The sequence below is a fragment of the Hydra vulgaris genome, chromosome 07, assembly GCF_038396675.1.
Source record: "Hydra vulgaris chromosome 07, alternate assembly HydraT2T_AEP".
Lineage (NCBI taxonomy): Eukaryota > Metazoa > Cnidaria > Hydrozoa > Anthoathecata > Hydridae > Hydra > Hydra vulgaris.
The window spans coordinates 29,233,692-29,251,437 of NC_088926.1; the positions used below are offsets into that span (position 1 = coordinate 29,233,692).

The window sequence follows — 17,746 nt, forward strand, 5'->3', positions numbered from 1 at the left end:
TTCTAACCTCCAGCTCAATGTTTGTATATCTAGTGGAATATCCACTTTTTATTCTAACACCACTAATTCCTTAAACTCACTTACTCGTCGTCTGTCGAAGCGGGTTACGATGATCTTTAGTGAGCTAAACTAGTCTTTGCGACTGTATGTCGCAATTAGTCGGAGAAGATAAACCACGATGCCATAAACCTATTTAAAAAAAACAGAAGATTTTCCAGGCTGGCAAAATTCGTAAAACTTTTTGTAAAGATTTTTCAGTATGAAGAACCGAAAGCAGAAATGATCTATATATTTGTATTTTTTTCAGGACAACTGTTTGAATTTGAATAATAATAATATTAAAACTAATGAAAATATTTTTCTTATTCGACTTATGGGTAAAATGGGCCATAAGTGGAATAAGATTAAATAAATGAATTTTATTACGAAGTTTGTGGAATTTATTTTTAACTGTTGTACTATTTAGTTTTTTAGTTCAAAATCATTCAAAAAAAGTATATAAATTTCAATCACTCGAAAACGCAAAAAATGGTTTTTGGTTCTCGACTGATAAGTTACCAAACTTAAAGTAAGTAAATTCACTAGTCTTGGTTAAAAATTTTTTTTATAATTCTAAACTTATCTTAACTTTTGTATTTATACCTGAGTATTTTTAAATAAAATATGTTAGTAAATAATGTTATTATTCAATGCCTAATTTATGTTAATATGCAAGGTTGTTTAAGACCTGCAATCATAAAAATGTTGCATTGAAATTTTAAAAAATTTTTGAAATTAGTTATAGTATCAAAAATCATTCAAAAAATGATAACTTTATAAACATTTTTCCACTATTCTATTTGATTGTATACAAATAAAACGTTTAAAATAAATTAAACATTTTATAAAAAAAAGTTCCAACATCAAAATAAAACTTTAAGCAAATTTGGTCGACTTCCACGTTTTTATGTAAACACGGAAGTTTGCTGTAAAAGTTTTCTAAAAGTTTATTGGGCTTGGAAAAAAAAATTACTAGAAGACCTGTATCTGACAGTTATTACAAATGAGTTGAAATTATAAGAAGAGATTGTCAAAATGAGATTTTATGCGCGCGGATTTTTTTTATTTCCACAATACTAAATACAATTATTTTAAAATACGTCATTCTTTATTTACTTTTTACAACGCTTAATTCGATTATTTTACATTTAAATAAAAGATTTTAAATAAATATTTCAATGGTTTTTGTTGAATGTTTTAAACATTTTTGTAAATTAATTAATTTCTTTTAGCTTTATAGTTTAATAATAGTTTAATAAGTCAAGAATAAAAAAAGCAGGATAAAATAGCAAGCAATGTTTTTTTTCCGTTAATAGTACTATTAACACCCCATTTAGTGATTGTTCAGAATTTTTGAGAATTGTTGAATATTTGAAAGAACTTGTGTTGTAAACAAATTTTAATGAGCAATTTAAATTTTAGTTTAGTTAAAATTTGGGTCATCGTAAGAATTATTGTACTTAATGAATGGTTTATTATCTGACGCTATTTTGTTACGAAGTTATTTGGTGGTTGAAAAAAATAATAATAATAAAAATAAAGGAAAGCATTATAAATTAGACTTAAACTCAAAGCTTTAAATTATTAAAAAATTTTTATTAAACGCTCAAGTTTTTACAGTTTGTAATATATAAACTGCAAACTATTATTTTATCCTAGTCTATTTCAAAAAGGAGCTTTTGGTGATAAAAAAAAGTTTGTTTCAGTTAGATTGTAAAGAATATAAGTGATAACATTAATGATAACATTGTAAAGTATATATACATAGAAAAAAACTTTCAATTTATGTAATGCGAATAACCCAGCGAACATATAGTCTTAATTTTGTCGTCAACTGAGGCGTTGATCAGTCGTTTACGTCTATCGTTGTTTCGAACAGACGTCTCTTAAGGTCTGCAAGCGTCCGTAGAAGACTGCGTGAATACCTTCGGTTGAGCTCAAAGTGAAAATCTACCTTTATTAAATAACAAAATAACAAATCGCGTCTTGCCTCTGCAGGAATTTACTTTCTCTATATAATGCATGTAAATAATAGCTTGTTATTTTAAGGTAAAATTGAAATAAAATTAGTTCAGTTCTTGAAACAATTTTTAATTTGAATACATATTTTTTTACTTTAATACATCTATTATTTCTGTAAAGATTTTGTCACGGAATGATCGTTTCATGTGGAGTATCTTAACAAAGTGTTCTAGGAGTTCCAATATAAATACCAAAACATTTTATGATTTATATTATATGATTAGTAATTTTATTAAACAGTAGTGAATGTTATGAAATGGTGTTTCACCATTTCGTATGACTATGTTATGTTGATAAATAATGTTTTTAACAAAATTAATACAAATTTAAAAAAATAATAATAATAAATAAACAAATAAATAATGATATTAACAATATTAAATGTAAACTTGCTTAAAAAAAATATTTAGACTAAATTTTAGACTGTAAGTTTTTTTTTTTGTTTTTATAAATAAGTTTTATTTGTTTTCCTTATATTAATAAATTTTTGTTGAACAAAAAATACATTCAGTAATTTTTCGAAAATTTAATATTTTTTAAAATAGTTCATTACACAAAAAAAAAATTAGCTAGACTTTATATAATTCACTACTTATTGTTACTAGATCAAAATTAATTTTTACATCTAGTAACAATTATAACATAACATCTATACAATTATGTTTTCTACATAATTGTACGACATACAATTTTATGTCTCAAATTTACTATTGATATAACTTTTAGTAAACTGGAATGTTTAAGTATTCTAAAAAGCTATCATACTACTATTTTTGTCTCAAAATAGTTTTCAAAAAAGTAAAAAAGTGTATAGAGTATTTTTTATAACACAATCAATCAATATTAATTATGTTTTTTGGAGGTACTTAAAAAAATAAAATTTATTTGCAATTACAGACATACAATTAAAAATAAATCGTAAAAAAAAAGGACTAGTAAAGATTATAAAAAATCATTAAATATATGCAAACTTATTGTATTAATGAATCTTATACAATACTTTTAAATTTTAAAAAGCAGCATTGTTTCATTCGTAAAATAAAAATCTCTCAGTAACTAATTTCAATCATTCTATTAAATGATAAACTTGCTTTTACATTTAAAATTGTAAACATTTAGGAAAAGTTTGAAAAAAATAGTTTACTCTTAAAAAACATCTTTACATGCAAAATAATAGAATAAATAAACAACTCTGTTACTTATAATCCTTGTATTTATAAATATATATAATAAATGTACTCGTAAACTTAACTAACACTTATTAACATAACAAATATTTTTATATAATAAAATTTATCATTATGGATAGATGCCACTGTTTTCAAAAAAAGAGAAAAAATCACCAAAAGCAGACACCAACACCCTAACAGAAGAAGATGAGGAAAAAATAAAACAAATACAAGAAGATTCTCGCGCACATGTTAAACAACTTTCCTTTAGTGTACAGCTTGCTCATGGTAGTCCAACAGTAAAAATATCAAATTTTTCAAGTGTAAAAGAATTATATCAGAAGATTGCAGAAGGTTTAAATATTACAATGCAAGATGTATGTATTTTAATTGAAAAGATTTTAATTTTAGACCTCAGATAAAAGATTCTTAAATAGTTATTATTTAAATGCCGAATGTGTAGTTTTTGTAATAAAATTTTTTTAGATAATGTATTGTACTTTAAATAGTCCTAAAGTTGACATGGAAAAACTTCTTGGTGGACAAATTGGATTACAAGACTTAATCTTTGTTCATTGTAAAGGTGCTTCTAAAAATGTTACTCTTTTCAAAGATGCACCAACGTTAGGCCTAACTATAACGGATAATGGAAACGGATTTGCTTTCATTAAAAGGGTGAAAAATGATAGTGTTGCATCTCGTTATTCAGACATTTATGTTGGGGACCATATCGAAGAGATCAATGGTGAGAATGTTGTAGGTATTCGTCATTTTGAAGTGGCTAAAATTCTTCGTGAAATAAATGAGGGAGATGAATTTTCACTTAAATTACGTGAACCAATCAGAGGCGGTTTTGGTAAATTTATGTTTATTTATTACATAAAATTTGTAATCTTTTAGTTTTAAGTGTATTTATTATTTTTGTTTTTGCATACTGCTTTTAAAAATTTTACTAAATGATCTTGTTTATGGCTTTTTTTTAATTTAATTTTTCAAAATGTCCTAAGGTAAAAAAATTCAAAGTTGACCTTTTTATAAGAAAAGGTAATTTAAATGCATTATTGAATAGGTATTTTTGGAAAATTATGAAGAAATTTATAATCATTAATTTTGAAAGATATTTTTCAAAAAGTTTTTGCTATATTTTCTTAAATTGCGTTTCCTCTATATAAACAAAAAGCAACAGGGGGCAAAAGAAAACTGTAGTTGTTTAGAGATAAATGCTTATAGAATTTTTTTTTCTTTCTCAGCGCTATAATTTTCCTCTAAGATTTCAAAATTTAGTTTTGTTTTTGCTACTAAGTTTATATTTAATTTAAAACCAATTAAAAAACTTTTAAAACCAATCCTTTCAATAGCAAGTTTAATAGCTAACAGCATGAATTTTATATAAAAGTTAATGCTGTTAGTATTAATTTTATATAAAATAGTTTTCAGTTTTCCAATGATTTAACTACAAATTAAAATTGTTTAATGCAGCCAAACCACACTTCGTTATAAGGAAAATTTATGTTATTAAAGCATAAAATCTATCAACTAAATGAAGATGTTTATTACTATATTTATAAAATATTCACATAATTATATTATAAATATATTATATAAATATATGTAATATATTTATAATATAATTATGTGAATAAATATATACTATATTTATTCGCATAAAACATCACCGATTATACTGACATAGAAATAAGTATGGATACAGAAAAAAAGTGTATTAATGTGTTAACACATAACAAGTGCGCATACATCGACTTACCAATTAGGATGTGGTTAAGTAGTATCATATAAAATACATTTTTTGGAAAAAGAAAAAAACTCATTTTACTCTACTTTTTTATAAAACATAATTGAATTGTTTTGTGTTGACTTAATAAAGCATAGAGTATAACTCTTATACTACAGATTTGGGTGTAAATGTTACATGGGTAACAATAAAAGCTAAATGTCTAGTAATAAATGTTACATGGATAGTACTACAATAATAAAATAGTTTAGGATTCTGTATATGCAACGAGGGTTCTTCAGATCTCACTTGGAGTCTAAAGAAGTATTAAATTTTTTATTAATGTAAATCAATTTACTAAAAGATAATTCTCCTGTTGACAAGGAAATAATATAGAGTAGAAACATTTCTTTTATGTATTTAATTAAGTTGATAAACGCAGTTGATAGATGCAGTTAACTAAAATCTTGTTCTGAAGAACTTAATTGTGGTTAACAATCCATATAAGAACTTTTGAGTAATACTGTTAATCGGTAGCTATTACCAGTTTTAATTTAAAAGAACTTCACCATGGAGTCAAACCAACTGATTCCACTCAATTATCTGCTAGCAGTTTTTTTTCTAATAGGAATAGGTAAATTTAAAATGCCAACATAAATAATATGAGTTACATCTAGTACTACATCTAGTAAGTAGTAGTAGTCTAGTAAAAGTACAACTACCTACTTACCAGACTACTAGCAGTCTAATAAGTATAAAATCTATTTACTTACCAATCTAGAAAATAAAATGAAATTTTTCTTTTACTTTACATAAGTTTGCATAAATATTAAAAGTATTAACTGCATAAAAAACTGATGTTTAAAAATAAGCTTCAAAATTGCCTTAATAAATATTATAGAAAATAAACAACTAAAAAACTAAAGTTAAATATTTTTTTTCTAAGTAAAATATATAATGCTATATACTTATATAGTTTATAATAATTATATAATTAATGAACAGTATTTTCACAATAAACAATAATTCTAACAAAATAATATATTTATGTAATATATAATATTTATATAAAGTCATACAATTCATATATAATATATATTAATGTGTAGTAATAATGTTTTAAATATGAATATGTTATATTATGTGATAATAAATAATAATGTATATACTAATATAAAGTCATACAATTTTAAGTTCCAGAGAAAAGTATGCTTATGTTGTTATGTTGTTACTATGTTGTTTATGTTCTATTATTAAAAGTTACATTTTAAGCTCTATTTGTTGAAATACTTTTAACTGTTAAATGATTGTTACATCTAGTAAGGTTTGTGTTAGAAATTATGTTTTTTAATCACACAGATGAAATTGCTCCAAGACAAGGTAAAGGTGGAAAAGCATCTGATAATCTTGGATCTGGCAAAGCTACTTTGCGCTTACGTTCAAAAGGACCAGCTACTGTTGAAGAGGTTGTTTTTTTAGATATAGCTGTAATTTTTTGCACCTTATGTTTCATGTTTCTTGATGAATAATTAAGTTTCATTAATATTATATTTATTATGCTTTTATTTTGTTAATATTATATCTATCATGCTTTTATAATATTTTTATATAATCTTTAATTAATATTAGGCACCAAGTTGGGAAGGACAAGCTATAGTAAAAGTAGACGACTTGCTTGAAAAGTTTTTAGGAATTAGAGATCCTGAACTAGGTTTGTTTTTTTCTAGGTTTGCAAATCATAAGAGTTTCTTCTTATTATCAAACTATTTTTTGATAACTGTTTTTTGTTTTGTTTTAGAAACTGTAGAAATTACATATATATTATTTATTTCTTACATAAAAATAAAATTTCAAATCTCATTTTCTCAAGAACACATTTTGGACACTATTGTTCTTATTATTAATTTCATTCTCAGTCAACAACTAAAAACTCTCAGTCAACAACTAAAAACTCTCAGTCAACAACAAAAAACAAACCTAAACACAAAATTCTTATAATCATGATTGTTTCATAGAAAATTAAATATGGAAAATGAATGTTCAAGGAGAATCAAAATGATATAACCTAGTTGAAAGTAGGATTGTGTTCAAATATAAATCCAGAACTAATATTCTAGACTTCCAAATACAATCTCAAATACAAATATATGTAGTTGACGTTTTCCAAAAACAAATACAAATATTTGTATTTTGGGTAAGAAAAATTACAAAGATTTTTTCAAGACAATTATTACAAAATGGTATACTAAATAGAAGAATGGAAACAAGTCTTAAATAATAACAACAAGTGTTAACAAGTCTTATATAATAACAACTAGTAATAACAAATATAATAACAACAAGTAATGAAAATCTTAAAACAATTCTCACTAATCTCACTTGAAAACAAATTTTGAATAATTTTTGTGTTAAAAATTAAAAAAAAAACTCTCTTTGTTTTTTCCAAAAAAATACCAGTCAACTTTTTTTTCCAAAAAAAATACCAGTCAACTTTTTTTTTCCAAAAAAATACCAGTCAACTTTTTTTTTCCAAAAAAATATAGAACTAAAAAAATACCAGTCAACTTTTTTTTTCCAAAAAAAATACCAGTCAACTTTTTTTTTCCAAAAAAATACCAGTCAACTTTTTTTTTCCAAAAAAATATAGAACTAAAAAAATACCAGTCAACTTTTTTTTTCCAAAAAAAATACCAGTCAACTTTTTTTTTCCAAAAAAAATACCAGTCAACTTTTTTTTTCCAAAAAAATACCAGTCAACTTTTTTTTTCCAAAAAAAATACCAGTCAACTTTTTTTTTCCAAAAAAATACCAGTCAACTTTTTTTTTCCAAAAAAATATAGAACTAAAAAAATACCAGTCAACTTTTTTTTTCCAAAAAAATATATAACTAAAAAAATACCAGTCAACTTTTTTTTTCCAAAAAAATATAGAACTAAAAAAATACCAGTCAACTTTTTTTTTCCAAAAAAATACCAGTCAACTTTTTTTTTCCAAAAAAAATACCAGTCAGCTTTTTTTTTCCAAAAAAATACCAGTCAACTTTTTTTTTCCAAAAAAAATACCAGTCAACTTTTTTTTTCCAAAAAAATACCAGTCAACTTTTTTTTTCCAAAAAAAATACCAGTCAACTTTTTTTTTCCAAAAAAAATACCAGTCAACTTTTTTTTTTCAAAAAAATATAGAACTAAAAAAATACCAGTCAACTTAGTTCATAGAACTAAAAAAATACCAGTCAACTTAGTTCATAGAACCAAAAAAATACCAGTCAACTTAGTTCATAGAACTAAAAATACATTCAATCAATTACAAATATTTAATAAATTTTTTTATCAAATACAATACAAATACAATATATAAATACTACAATATAGGCTACTAGTATTAAATACAAATACATATTTGACCCCAACCCTGGTGAAAAACTGCTCTATAAATGTCTGGCATAATTTTTTTTTAAATTCTTTTGCACAATTCTTGCAAATGTTATTGGTTAGTATACTCAATAAATTTTGAAAGACGGTTAAAAAAGCAAGAAAGCACTTGAAAAATGCAAATAATATAAAGTTAGGAAAACTCAATGAGAGGAAGAGAAATCCAAATTGCTGATTTATATAAAACTGGAAAAACTTGATAAATATAAGTTTTTGAGGCTACAGAAACAGTGCGTTTTACAGAATATCATTTAACAGAACAATGAGTCATACAAGAAATGAAAGTCATACAAAAATCATATAAGAATGCCAAGACATAGAAGACGAAGTTTTAAAGGTATTATTCTGTGAATTAAAATTTACCAGTTACTGTAAGCTCCAGAAAAGAGATCCAATTCAAGATAAAAATTTTTTTTATTGAAACTGGAGAATATAATTGCATCAAAATAAAATAAAAGCACTTAAACAAGTTACTGTCTAACATTGTTAGGAATATTGTTAATGTAGATAAAAAACAGTATGTAATATAGGATGAGATATTATGGTACCCTTAAGGCTACTGGAAATGAAGCAAAATCTTGTTCATCATGGGTAGCAGTTGTGATTGATAAGAAGTTTTTGTCAAGAGAAAATACTTTTTTATTTTTATTCAATTTAGAAAATAGAAATAGAGAGAGAGGGCCATTTTAGTTGTCAAAAGGTAAGTTGTTTTTGTTACAAGATGAGATATCAAGGTTCAAAAGCTACACTAATAACTGTACACACTGTGTACACTAATTGAATGATAGTTGAATAAGAATGGTCTCCAGTGTTTTTAAACAAAGGATTGACAGATGCTGCTTTCCATCAGGTAGCAAAACAAGTTTATTAATAAGTTCTATTTAAATATTTAAAATTTTTGGCAGAGAATTTATTTCTTAGGGATGTCAAGTTGGCACTTATTAGGTATGTCAATTAGTTAATATTTATTAGAATCAAGAAATAATTGGAAGAAAATTTCTATATAGATATGTCAAGTTTATCCTTTGAAGAGTTAATAAGATTTGTGCATGGAAGACGGGATAATACTGCAGCTTTTTTTAACGGTTTGGTAATAATGAATTTTAGCATCAGAAAAAACTTTTTTAATGATTTTTTACTATGATAAATAGAAAGTTATTCTCAGAAGAGTTGATAAAAAAAAAAATCGAAAAAAGCCTGATGAAAAAAAATAGAAAAAATAATTTTGGATGGAAATAGCAACTGTATAAATAGGAAAAAACATGAAAGTTGAATTGTAAGGCTTGGCTAGCTTGAAATCTATGAAAGGTGTAATGTTAGTTATACATACAATGGGAAGCTAATAAATTCAAGCGAATTTTAAGCACAAAGAAGTTTAAAAAGTGAATATCACTTAATAAAAGTAATCTAAATTTTGCAATCTAATGATCAGCGTTTAACAGTTTTTTTTTTCCAACATTTAAATTTCATTTCAGTTATTTTTTTAAATAAATTCATTCAATTATTTTTAAATTGTAAGCATTTTGATATAATTAATTTTTTTTATTTTTTTCATTTCTATTATACGATCATCTACTCAAGGATGAGTATATGAAGTATATATAAAATATATATTTTACAGCTAACACGCTAATTGATCTTGCAAAGAATAAAGAGAATCCTAGTAACTATGCAACAGCTGTTGAAACACAGTTGGGCGATTTCGGATTTCCAGATGAGTTTATTTTTGACATTTGGGGTGCTTACATGGATGCAAAAGCAGGGCGGATATAGTTTTCAAAAATTTTATTAATATGTTGTTAGTATATAAATTTTTTAAAAGTTTTTTTCTATGATAAACATTTTTTTTTAATTTTTAAGTCGGAGTTAAAAGTTTGTAAAACTCACTGTATTGTGTTATTGTGTATTTTTTCTTTAATTAAATTTATATTTATTGCTAAAATGACTGAATTAAATATTTATTAATACTTATATTTAATTTATATTTAATATTTATTGTACTCTAGAGTTTTATTTTACTTATTTATTAGATTTTTCAATTTTGTTTAAAAAATAGATTTAATACAATTTTCATAGGTTCTTGTTTGTTTGTTTTTCTCACAACGCGGTGCAGCAAACCAGATATTATTCTAATTGCGAAATCGCGACATATTATTCCCCAAGATAATACAAACAATGCCGTAACAAAGATTCAGAGTGCCCAACACACAATCAGGGGGCCCTTAGCAAGGTATATTTTGAAGGTACTAAACCTAATGTTATATTTTTTTAATTTTTATTAAAGTTTTTTTAATTATTTCATTATCTAATAAATTCAAGAAAAAAAGTAACCCTCAAATTTTTGAGAGGTCTCCTGCCATCTTGTTTATTCCTGGTAGATCTGTTGTTAATTTGAGTCTTAAGAACAAACTTTAAACTTATTTAAACCAAAACTTCAAAACTAGATGAGATTGCACAATAATCCGGTTCAAAATAAGAACTACTTTAATAATACGATTAACTATTCAAAAATTTATTAATTCTCATTTAAACCAAATTTAATTAGTTATTATATGTTAAATATAGTAACGCTATTTGTTTATTTAGTTGATAAGAAGACCCATCCATAACAACTGCTTATTTTTCATGTCTACCATGCCTAACAAGTTTATAGTTAAAAATATAGTAGCTACAGACCGATCGAAAACGTTTTTGCGTTTCGATAAGCAAAAAGACTATTATTTGTTCATAATACGCAAAACTAAGTTTATAATTGGTTGTTGTTGTTGTTATTGTTGTTTGAAGAGCCACTCGGTTCATCAAAATAAAAATTATCATAGTTATCCTGCTACTGCAATTATATTCATCAGTGATAGTATCTGAAATAAATCTTAGTTCGTTGTTGCTACACTTTTATTAATTTAACATTCCATATTATATTGACTAGTATTTCCCTATAACTTGTAGGACAAGTAATCCTATAGGCCATTAGGAATTAAATTTTTCTTATGTTTAACAATAGAAATCCATTTCTTAAGCATAAACGTACATAGTTCATAATCTGTTAATAACCTTGTTTTAGTACCTTTTTAACAACCTCGTTCACGCTCTAAATTAAATTATTTGCGTCAATCTTTCATTTTTTTAAAGTAAACACAGCAAAATAAGAGCTGGCTGTTATGATAAGCGTCCTGAGGAGGAAGGGAAAGTAGGGGTTTGCTAGCCCCCTACTAATAAACTAGTCTGCATATTGGACACTGGAGTCGGCAAAATTAGATCTCTTGTTGGCAATCGGCAAAAGTCAGATAACGAGGACCTTTTTTTTTAGATCTTAGTCGGCAAAAAAGTTTTTCTTGGCCTTAGTCCCCAAAAAACAGATACATCACACACACACACACACCCTCATCTCTTAGAATCTATTTAGGACGACCCTGGCTATTTTATGTAGAATTTACAAAATATAAAATACTTAATTTAGAAATATCACTTAATTTTTCGCCAAATATATATTTCTAACGTAATATATGAAGACAGGTGCGTACTAGTGTACCGGGATAACGGGACGATCCTGGTAGGCTCTTTTAAGTTATAAGACTTGGGCCCCCAACCAAATAGGTACATGTAGTTTCAGTTAAATTAAGTAATTTCATTTCATAGTCGCATTTCCATTTTAATTCTAGAATACTACATTTCTTTTGTAATTAAAACAATAATTTGAATAAATTGAAAATAATTTATAATGTTAAAATTATTTTAAATTTGGTGTCGTGAACCTGATTAATGTTGTATACTCATATATAAAAATAATAAATATTAAAATAATAATATCAAGACATGACTTTGAAATTAGTACACAGAAAAGTCAATGTAAAGGTGGCCTAGTGAAATTTCAATAATTATTATTAAATAGTACGTACCAGTCCTTGTGGCTTTTTGTATGTATTATTGTGATTTTTTTTTAATACATAATAATTTATTAAAAACTGCAATTGCAATTAGTACCTTTATTACCTATTTATTCAGCATTGATTGTAGTAATTAATGATATAATAAGATGGTCGTTGTCGAATTTAATTTAATCGAACCAAGAATGATGACAGAAATGTGCAAATTGTATTTGCAGTTTATGAAATTTCTGTAACTAATGATTTTTCAAACAACGTAAGAAGTCCAGCTCAAAATTTACGAGGTCGACTTAGCCGTTATGAAACAGTAACAGCAATGATATTTTTGCAAATATTTAAGTTTACCACTGCTCTATCTGATTGCTTTCAAACATCTTGTCTAGATTTTAAACAAGCATGGAGAAAAATTAATGGAACGTAAAGTCTTTAAAATAAAACCAAAGAGAATTTTTACCAGTCAGTACAGAAGCAAAAAAATTCATTGAATTTGTATCCAGTGTAATTTGAGAAGATGAGTCAGACATTGATATAGAATTGGAGCTTCGTGAAAAGAGAAGAAATACTAATCCAAAACGTTATGAAGAAAATTCAAGTACTAACCAAAACATAGGCGATAGAGATACTCCCAAAAATGTTTATAAAATCAAAACATTTAACTAGTTATGGATAATATTATTGCTTGCTTAAAATGTAGGTTTTCGTGATTTTTCATATTTAAACTTTTCAAGTTTTTTTTTTTTTTTTTGCATTCAGTTTTTAATTCCCTATAAAAAAAAAATCATTCTTATTTTTTTTAAACTTTTGATATTTTAAGGGTTTTTTCAAGGTTTTTAAAAACTCGCATTTTTGTTAAAATCCTTTAAAGGTATATGATAAGAGTTAAATTTTTATATTACTTTTATGCGAAATTAAAATAATCATACATTTAATTAAATGTAAAACTAGAAATAAAAAAAAATGGTTTTTGCATGGCATTTTATTGCTGATCTTTTGATTTCTTAATCATTGATTGATTTGAGCATGTGGTCACAGAGGTCGCCTCGTTTTTTTGGAATAAAATATAGCTACTGCGCGAATTGACTTTACTGCCATGCAAAAATATTCTGGCGACCTCTGTGACCTTATGCTTTAAAATCATTTTTACTAATGTGAGTTTTATTTAGAAACCGACTAAATTCTGTGAAGTAAATGAAAATTCCGTAATTCAATAACATACAGCTTTACCTTGCGATGGATTTTATAAATTATCAAAATGGCTACATTCATTCTTTGTCAACTTCGTCAAAAAAATTTTAAAACCTGTGCCAAATTTTTGCAATCTAAGTTTATTGCACTAAATAATGCTGGCTGTATGGTTAGTTTCACAACTTTTCGAAAACTGGCTTTAGAGTTGATAAAAAACTTTAACAATTGTGGGAAAAAAAGCAGTTTGTCCTTCACTAAATACAAAAATTTTCTGGATAAAAAAAAACAAACAAATTATATGGATAAAAAAAACAAATTATATGGATAAAAAAAACAAATTATCTGGATAAAAAAACAACAACAAATTATCTCGTAAGTTTTTAATACTTTTAAAGTAAAATGTTATATAAATATATATATATATATATATTTTTTTTTTTTTTTTATATATATATATTCTTTGCTTTATATAAACATTTTTTTCCTCGTATTATTATATAATGAAAATAGTTCATTTTTAAATTTTCTTTGCAGATTTGAAAACATTACAGCGCTGCGTTTCAAAACTTGCTCGAGAAGAATTTTATTAATTTTGATCTTTTCTTAAATAGCGTTCGTTTTTATGACGACAAGTTCTTTGTTTTTCCGATTATAATCGGAAAAACATACAATTTTTTGAAAACGCGTACGGTTGTGAGATTAACAATTATTAATCTCACAACCGTTCGCGTTTTTAAGAAATTTTTTAAGAAATTCTATTGTTTCTGAGCAGTGTTTGTCCGAATATTAATCTCACAACACCTCACGCAACTTAAAAAAGATCTATTTTTAAAACAAAAACTTTACAACAGTATTTGCAACAGTAACTTTTATTGTATCGTTAATGAGTTTCCTGTTATTAGCGTTTTTAATTCAAAGTTATAACCTAATTTATATATTTAAATACTGATATAAAAATATCAATTAAACAAAATAACGCAAAACTAATTATGAAAAAAATTACCAGTTTCTTCTCAGTGGATTCCCCTGTTCAGAAAAAAATCAAATTAAATGCAAAAGAAACAGAAGAAATCAAAATTACAACGTCAGATTTACCTTCTGCAGACAATAACACCAATTATAGCTGGCCAAGTTGCTAGACTTTAGAGCAAAAAACAGAGTTTTTTTCCAAAAACGAGTGGCTTTGTTTTCGACAAAAAAAGCTCGGTTGCACTACCTGCCAAAAAGTGAAAACACTTGGCGTAGAAGCTAAGAGGGAATGAAAATATCTAAAGAATGGTTCAATAATGAAGTTTCTTATTATGGTGAAAATAGAAAGCAACAGTTAAGTTCGTTACGTAAGAAAATATTTGATCATAAAGAATCTGTAGGACATCAAGCTGCATTAAAGATGGTAGAAGAAGCTAAAAAAGAGACTCTGTCAAACAATATTTTAAAATCTTTAACGCGTGAGAAAATTGTAACAGCAAACATTTTTCGAACTGCATATAAAGTTGCTAAAGGAAATCAGTCTTTTAATAATTTTGAAATGGAAATTGATCTTCAAGAAATTAATGGAGTTGAAACGCATGCATTAATATTGTCAATCATATAGGTAACGAAATGAGGAAAAAAACTATTGCAGAAGTCATAAAGTCAAAGAGTAAGATTTCGATAGTTATTGATGAATCAACTATTATAAGCCAAAAATTAACACTGATAGTGTACATTCGGTGCTGTGCAAAAGGCAGCAGAATGAATTCACCAATCAATTTATTTTTGGATTTAATGGAGCTTGAAAGTGTTACGGCTAAAGGACTATTTGTTACTTTACTTGAATGTCTTCATTCTTATGGGATGAAAGATGAATATTTGAAAAATTATTTAGTTTCTGTAGCATGTGATGGCGCAGCAGTGATGTTAGGATGCAAAAGTGGCGTTTTTAAATTAATCACTGAAAAGTTTTCTTTTGTTACAGTTTAACATTGTCTAATCATAGACTGGAACTATCATTAGGCGATACTATTAGGGAGATCTCAAGTATTAACAGATTCAAATCATTTCTAGATAAGTTTTACGTCGTGTATCATGCTTCCCCAAAAAATAGCAGAGAGTTACGTTCATGCGCAGAATTACTTAATATTCAGCTGCTGAAAATTAGTCGAATTTTAAATACACGTTGGGTGTCATCTAGTTTCCGTTCAGTTTTTTTTTTAATGGATCAAGGATTAATGTGTGATGCTCTCCAAGAATTATCGGAATTGAGTTTGAACCTACAAGAGCGCAATATTGATCTATACAAAGCAAATCAAAAAATTAAAGCTCTTGTTCAAGTATTCGAAGAAATAATGGTGGTCCCTATTACAAATTTGCTTTAGTTTCAGCACAAAATCTCCGTTTTCATGGAGTTTTACTTCACAATAAAAATTCTAAAAACAATTCAACTATTAATCCTAACGCCTTTTATATAAAACTAAAAGAGTCAATTGAAAAAAGTTTGCTTGCTGACAAAGATGTTGAATTAGCTCAGTGGGCATCTTAGATCAAAATCATTGGCCTGATAACATAAACAACCAAGTGACATTTGGAGAAACTGAAATCAGAAATCTGTCGTTAAGACTACAGTTAAATGAAAGAGAAATGATTCGTGGATTCTTTGAATACCCGAGAAAAAAACGCGGCTAATCCTGTTAAGTACTTAATAAGTTTCCTACTAAAACTTAGTAAGTTCCCGACAAGTACTTACTAGGAACTTAGTAGGATTAGCAAGTTTTAGCAGAAAACTGAGTAGGATTAGCAAGTTTTAGTAGGAAACTTAGTAGGAATAATAAGGTGTTAGATATTGTTCGCAACTAGAGCAAAAGTCTAGTCACTATTTGGAACACATCAGGCCGTCAAATCCTAAGCGAAAATGCAAAAAAGATTATTTTAGAGTAAGCATTAAGCAAGTAATTATCAAAAAGGATAAAAGTCCAGTAAGAAGTTTATAATTTAGTGGTAAGAATGGGCAGGGCTGATTTCCGTATGTTTTTAACAATTAGGTTTTTTTTTTTTTTTTTTTTGTATAACTTCGTATCTGAACCCCAAAAGAACCCAGTTACTTTAAGGAACACATACAGCTGTAAAAACGTGAGTGAGAAAGAAGCTATAATTTTATTGGAGTTAGTGTTAGTTAGACAACGATCAAAAAATGGGAAACTTATTAAGTTTAGCCGTATTGAGCGAAAACTTATCAGGATTAGCCGTAATAGCAGGATTAGCAGGAAGTTAAACAGGTTCCTAGTAGTATTGGCCGGTTTTTTTGTCTCGGGTACCAGGGAGAAAAAAAATATCCTGAAAATTTAGTTCATTTGGTACACGCTCTACATACTATTCCCATTTCCTCAAGTGTTTTCACAGATGAACGAGGGTTTTCACAGATGAATCTGATCATCACACCAACAAGGGCTTCATTAATGGCAAAAACAGTTTCAACGTTGTTATTCATTAAATTAGTGGGATCACCGCTAACAAGCTTCGATCCTTCAAAGTACGTTGATTCGTGGTTACTTAGCGGAAGGCATTCAGCAGGAGACACTAAGAGCAAGAAAAGGAGACGAGAGGATATGTCCAACGAAAATTTGCAAAAACTATGGGATTTGTTATAAAAGTTTATAGTTTTGTAAAGTTTGCATTTTATATACAGTGACTGACCCCTCCCCCACTCACCTCCTATCCAAAAAAAAAACATCTGTCATTATTTGAAAAAAACCTTTATTTATTGGAAAACGGTTTCTTATATTTATTCCCGCCTTTATGGGTATGATGTACGGAGGAGCCTACCAACAGCTATACATATAAAAATTATTTATAAATTAAATTACTAATTTCTGCCTCATTTTTGAAATATAAAAAAAAATACAGGTGAGTTCCGGCACCTTTTTTTTTAGAAAAATAGCACTGTATATATATATATATATATATATATATATATATATATATATACAGTGCTATTTTTCTAAAAAAAAAGGTGCCGGAACTCACCTGTATTTTTATATATATATCTATATATTTTTATATATATATATATTAGGGCTGGTACTGATTAATATTTTTTTGTTCGATTAATCGTCTAAAATGTTAATCGATTAATCGATTAATTTCGATTAATTCTGAAGTCGACAGAATAACCTGCTTTTCACCACTGGTGAGGTGAAGTTGTTATCGGTAAACGTTAACTAACTACAGTATTCACAAACGTTAACAAACAAGACACTTAATGCCTGCTATACTGTATTCAGTTTAATTGACTAGTACAAGTAGGCA

At 26.5% G+C, this 17,746-nt stretch overlaps 1 protein-coding gene across 2 annotated transcripts; it reads left to right on the plus strand.

Annotated features, from left to right (window-relative positions):
• The first annotated feature begins 466 nt into the window (after window positions 1-466).
• On the plus strand, window positions 467-10,371 carry LOC100209037 (PDZ domain-containing protein GIPC2). 2 transcript variants are annotated; one of them, XM_065801580.1, is made up of 6 exons: window positions 467-568; window positions 3,371-3,607; window positions 3,717-4,086; window positions 6,322-6,428; window positions 6,592-6,673; window positions 10,015-10,371. In XM_065801580.1, the coding sequence occupies exons 2-6, from the start codon at window positions 3,371-3,373 to the stop codon at window positions 10,164-10,166; spliced, it is 948 nt and encodes a 315-aa protein (XP_065657652.1). In that variant the 5' UTR covers window positions 467-568; the 3' UTR covers window positions 10,167-10,371. The 2 variants fall into 2 exon arrangements, with proteins under 2 accessions (XP_065657652.1, XP_065657651.1); XM_065801579.1 differs by lacking the exon at window positions 467-568 and adding an exon at window positions 1,937-2,088.
• Window positions 10,372-17,746: the final 7,375 nt, after the last annotated feature.

Excerpts from the sequence above, each read along its gene's own strand:
- LOC100209037 (XM_065801580.1), top strand. The coding sequence starts at position 3,371 with ATGCCACTGTTTTCAAAAAAAGAGAAAAAATCACCAAAAGCAGACACC. Across the intron at positions 3,608-3,716 it reads TAAATATTACAATGCAAGAT|ATAATGTATTGTACTTTAAA; the intron begins GTATGTATTTTA and ends AAATTTTTTTAG. Across the intron at positions 6,674-10,014 it reads AATTAGAGATCCTGAACTAG|CTAACACGCTAATTGATCTT; the intron begins GTTTGTTTTTTT and ends TATATTTTACAG.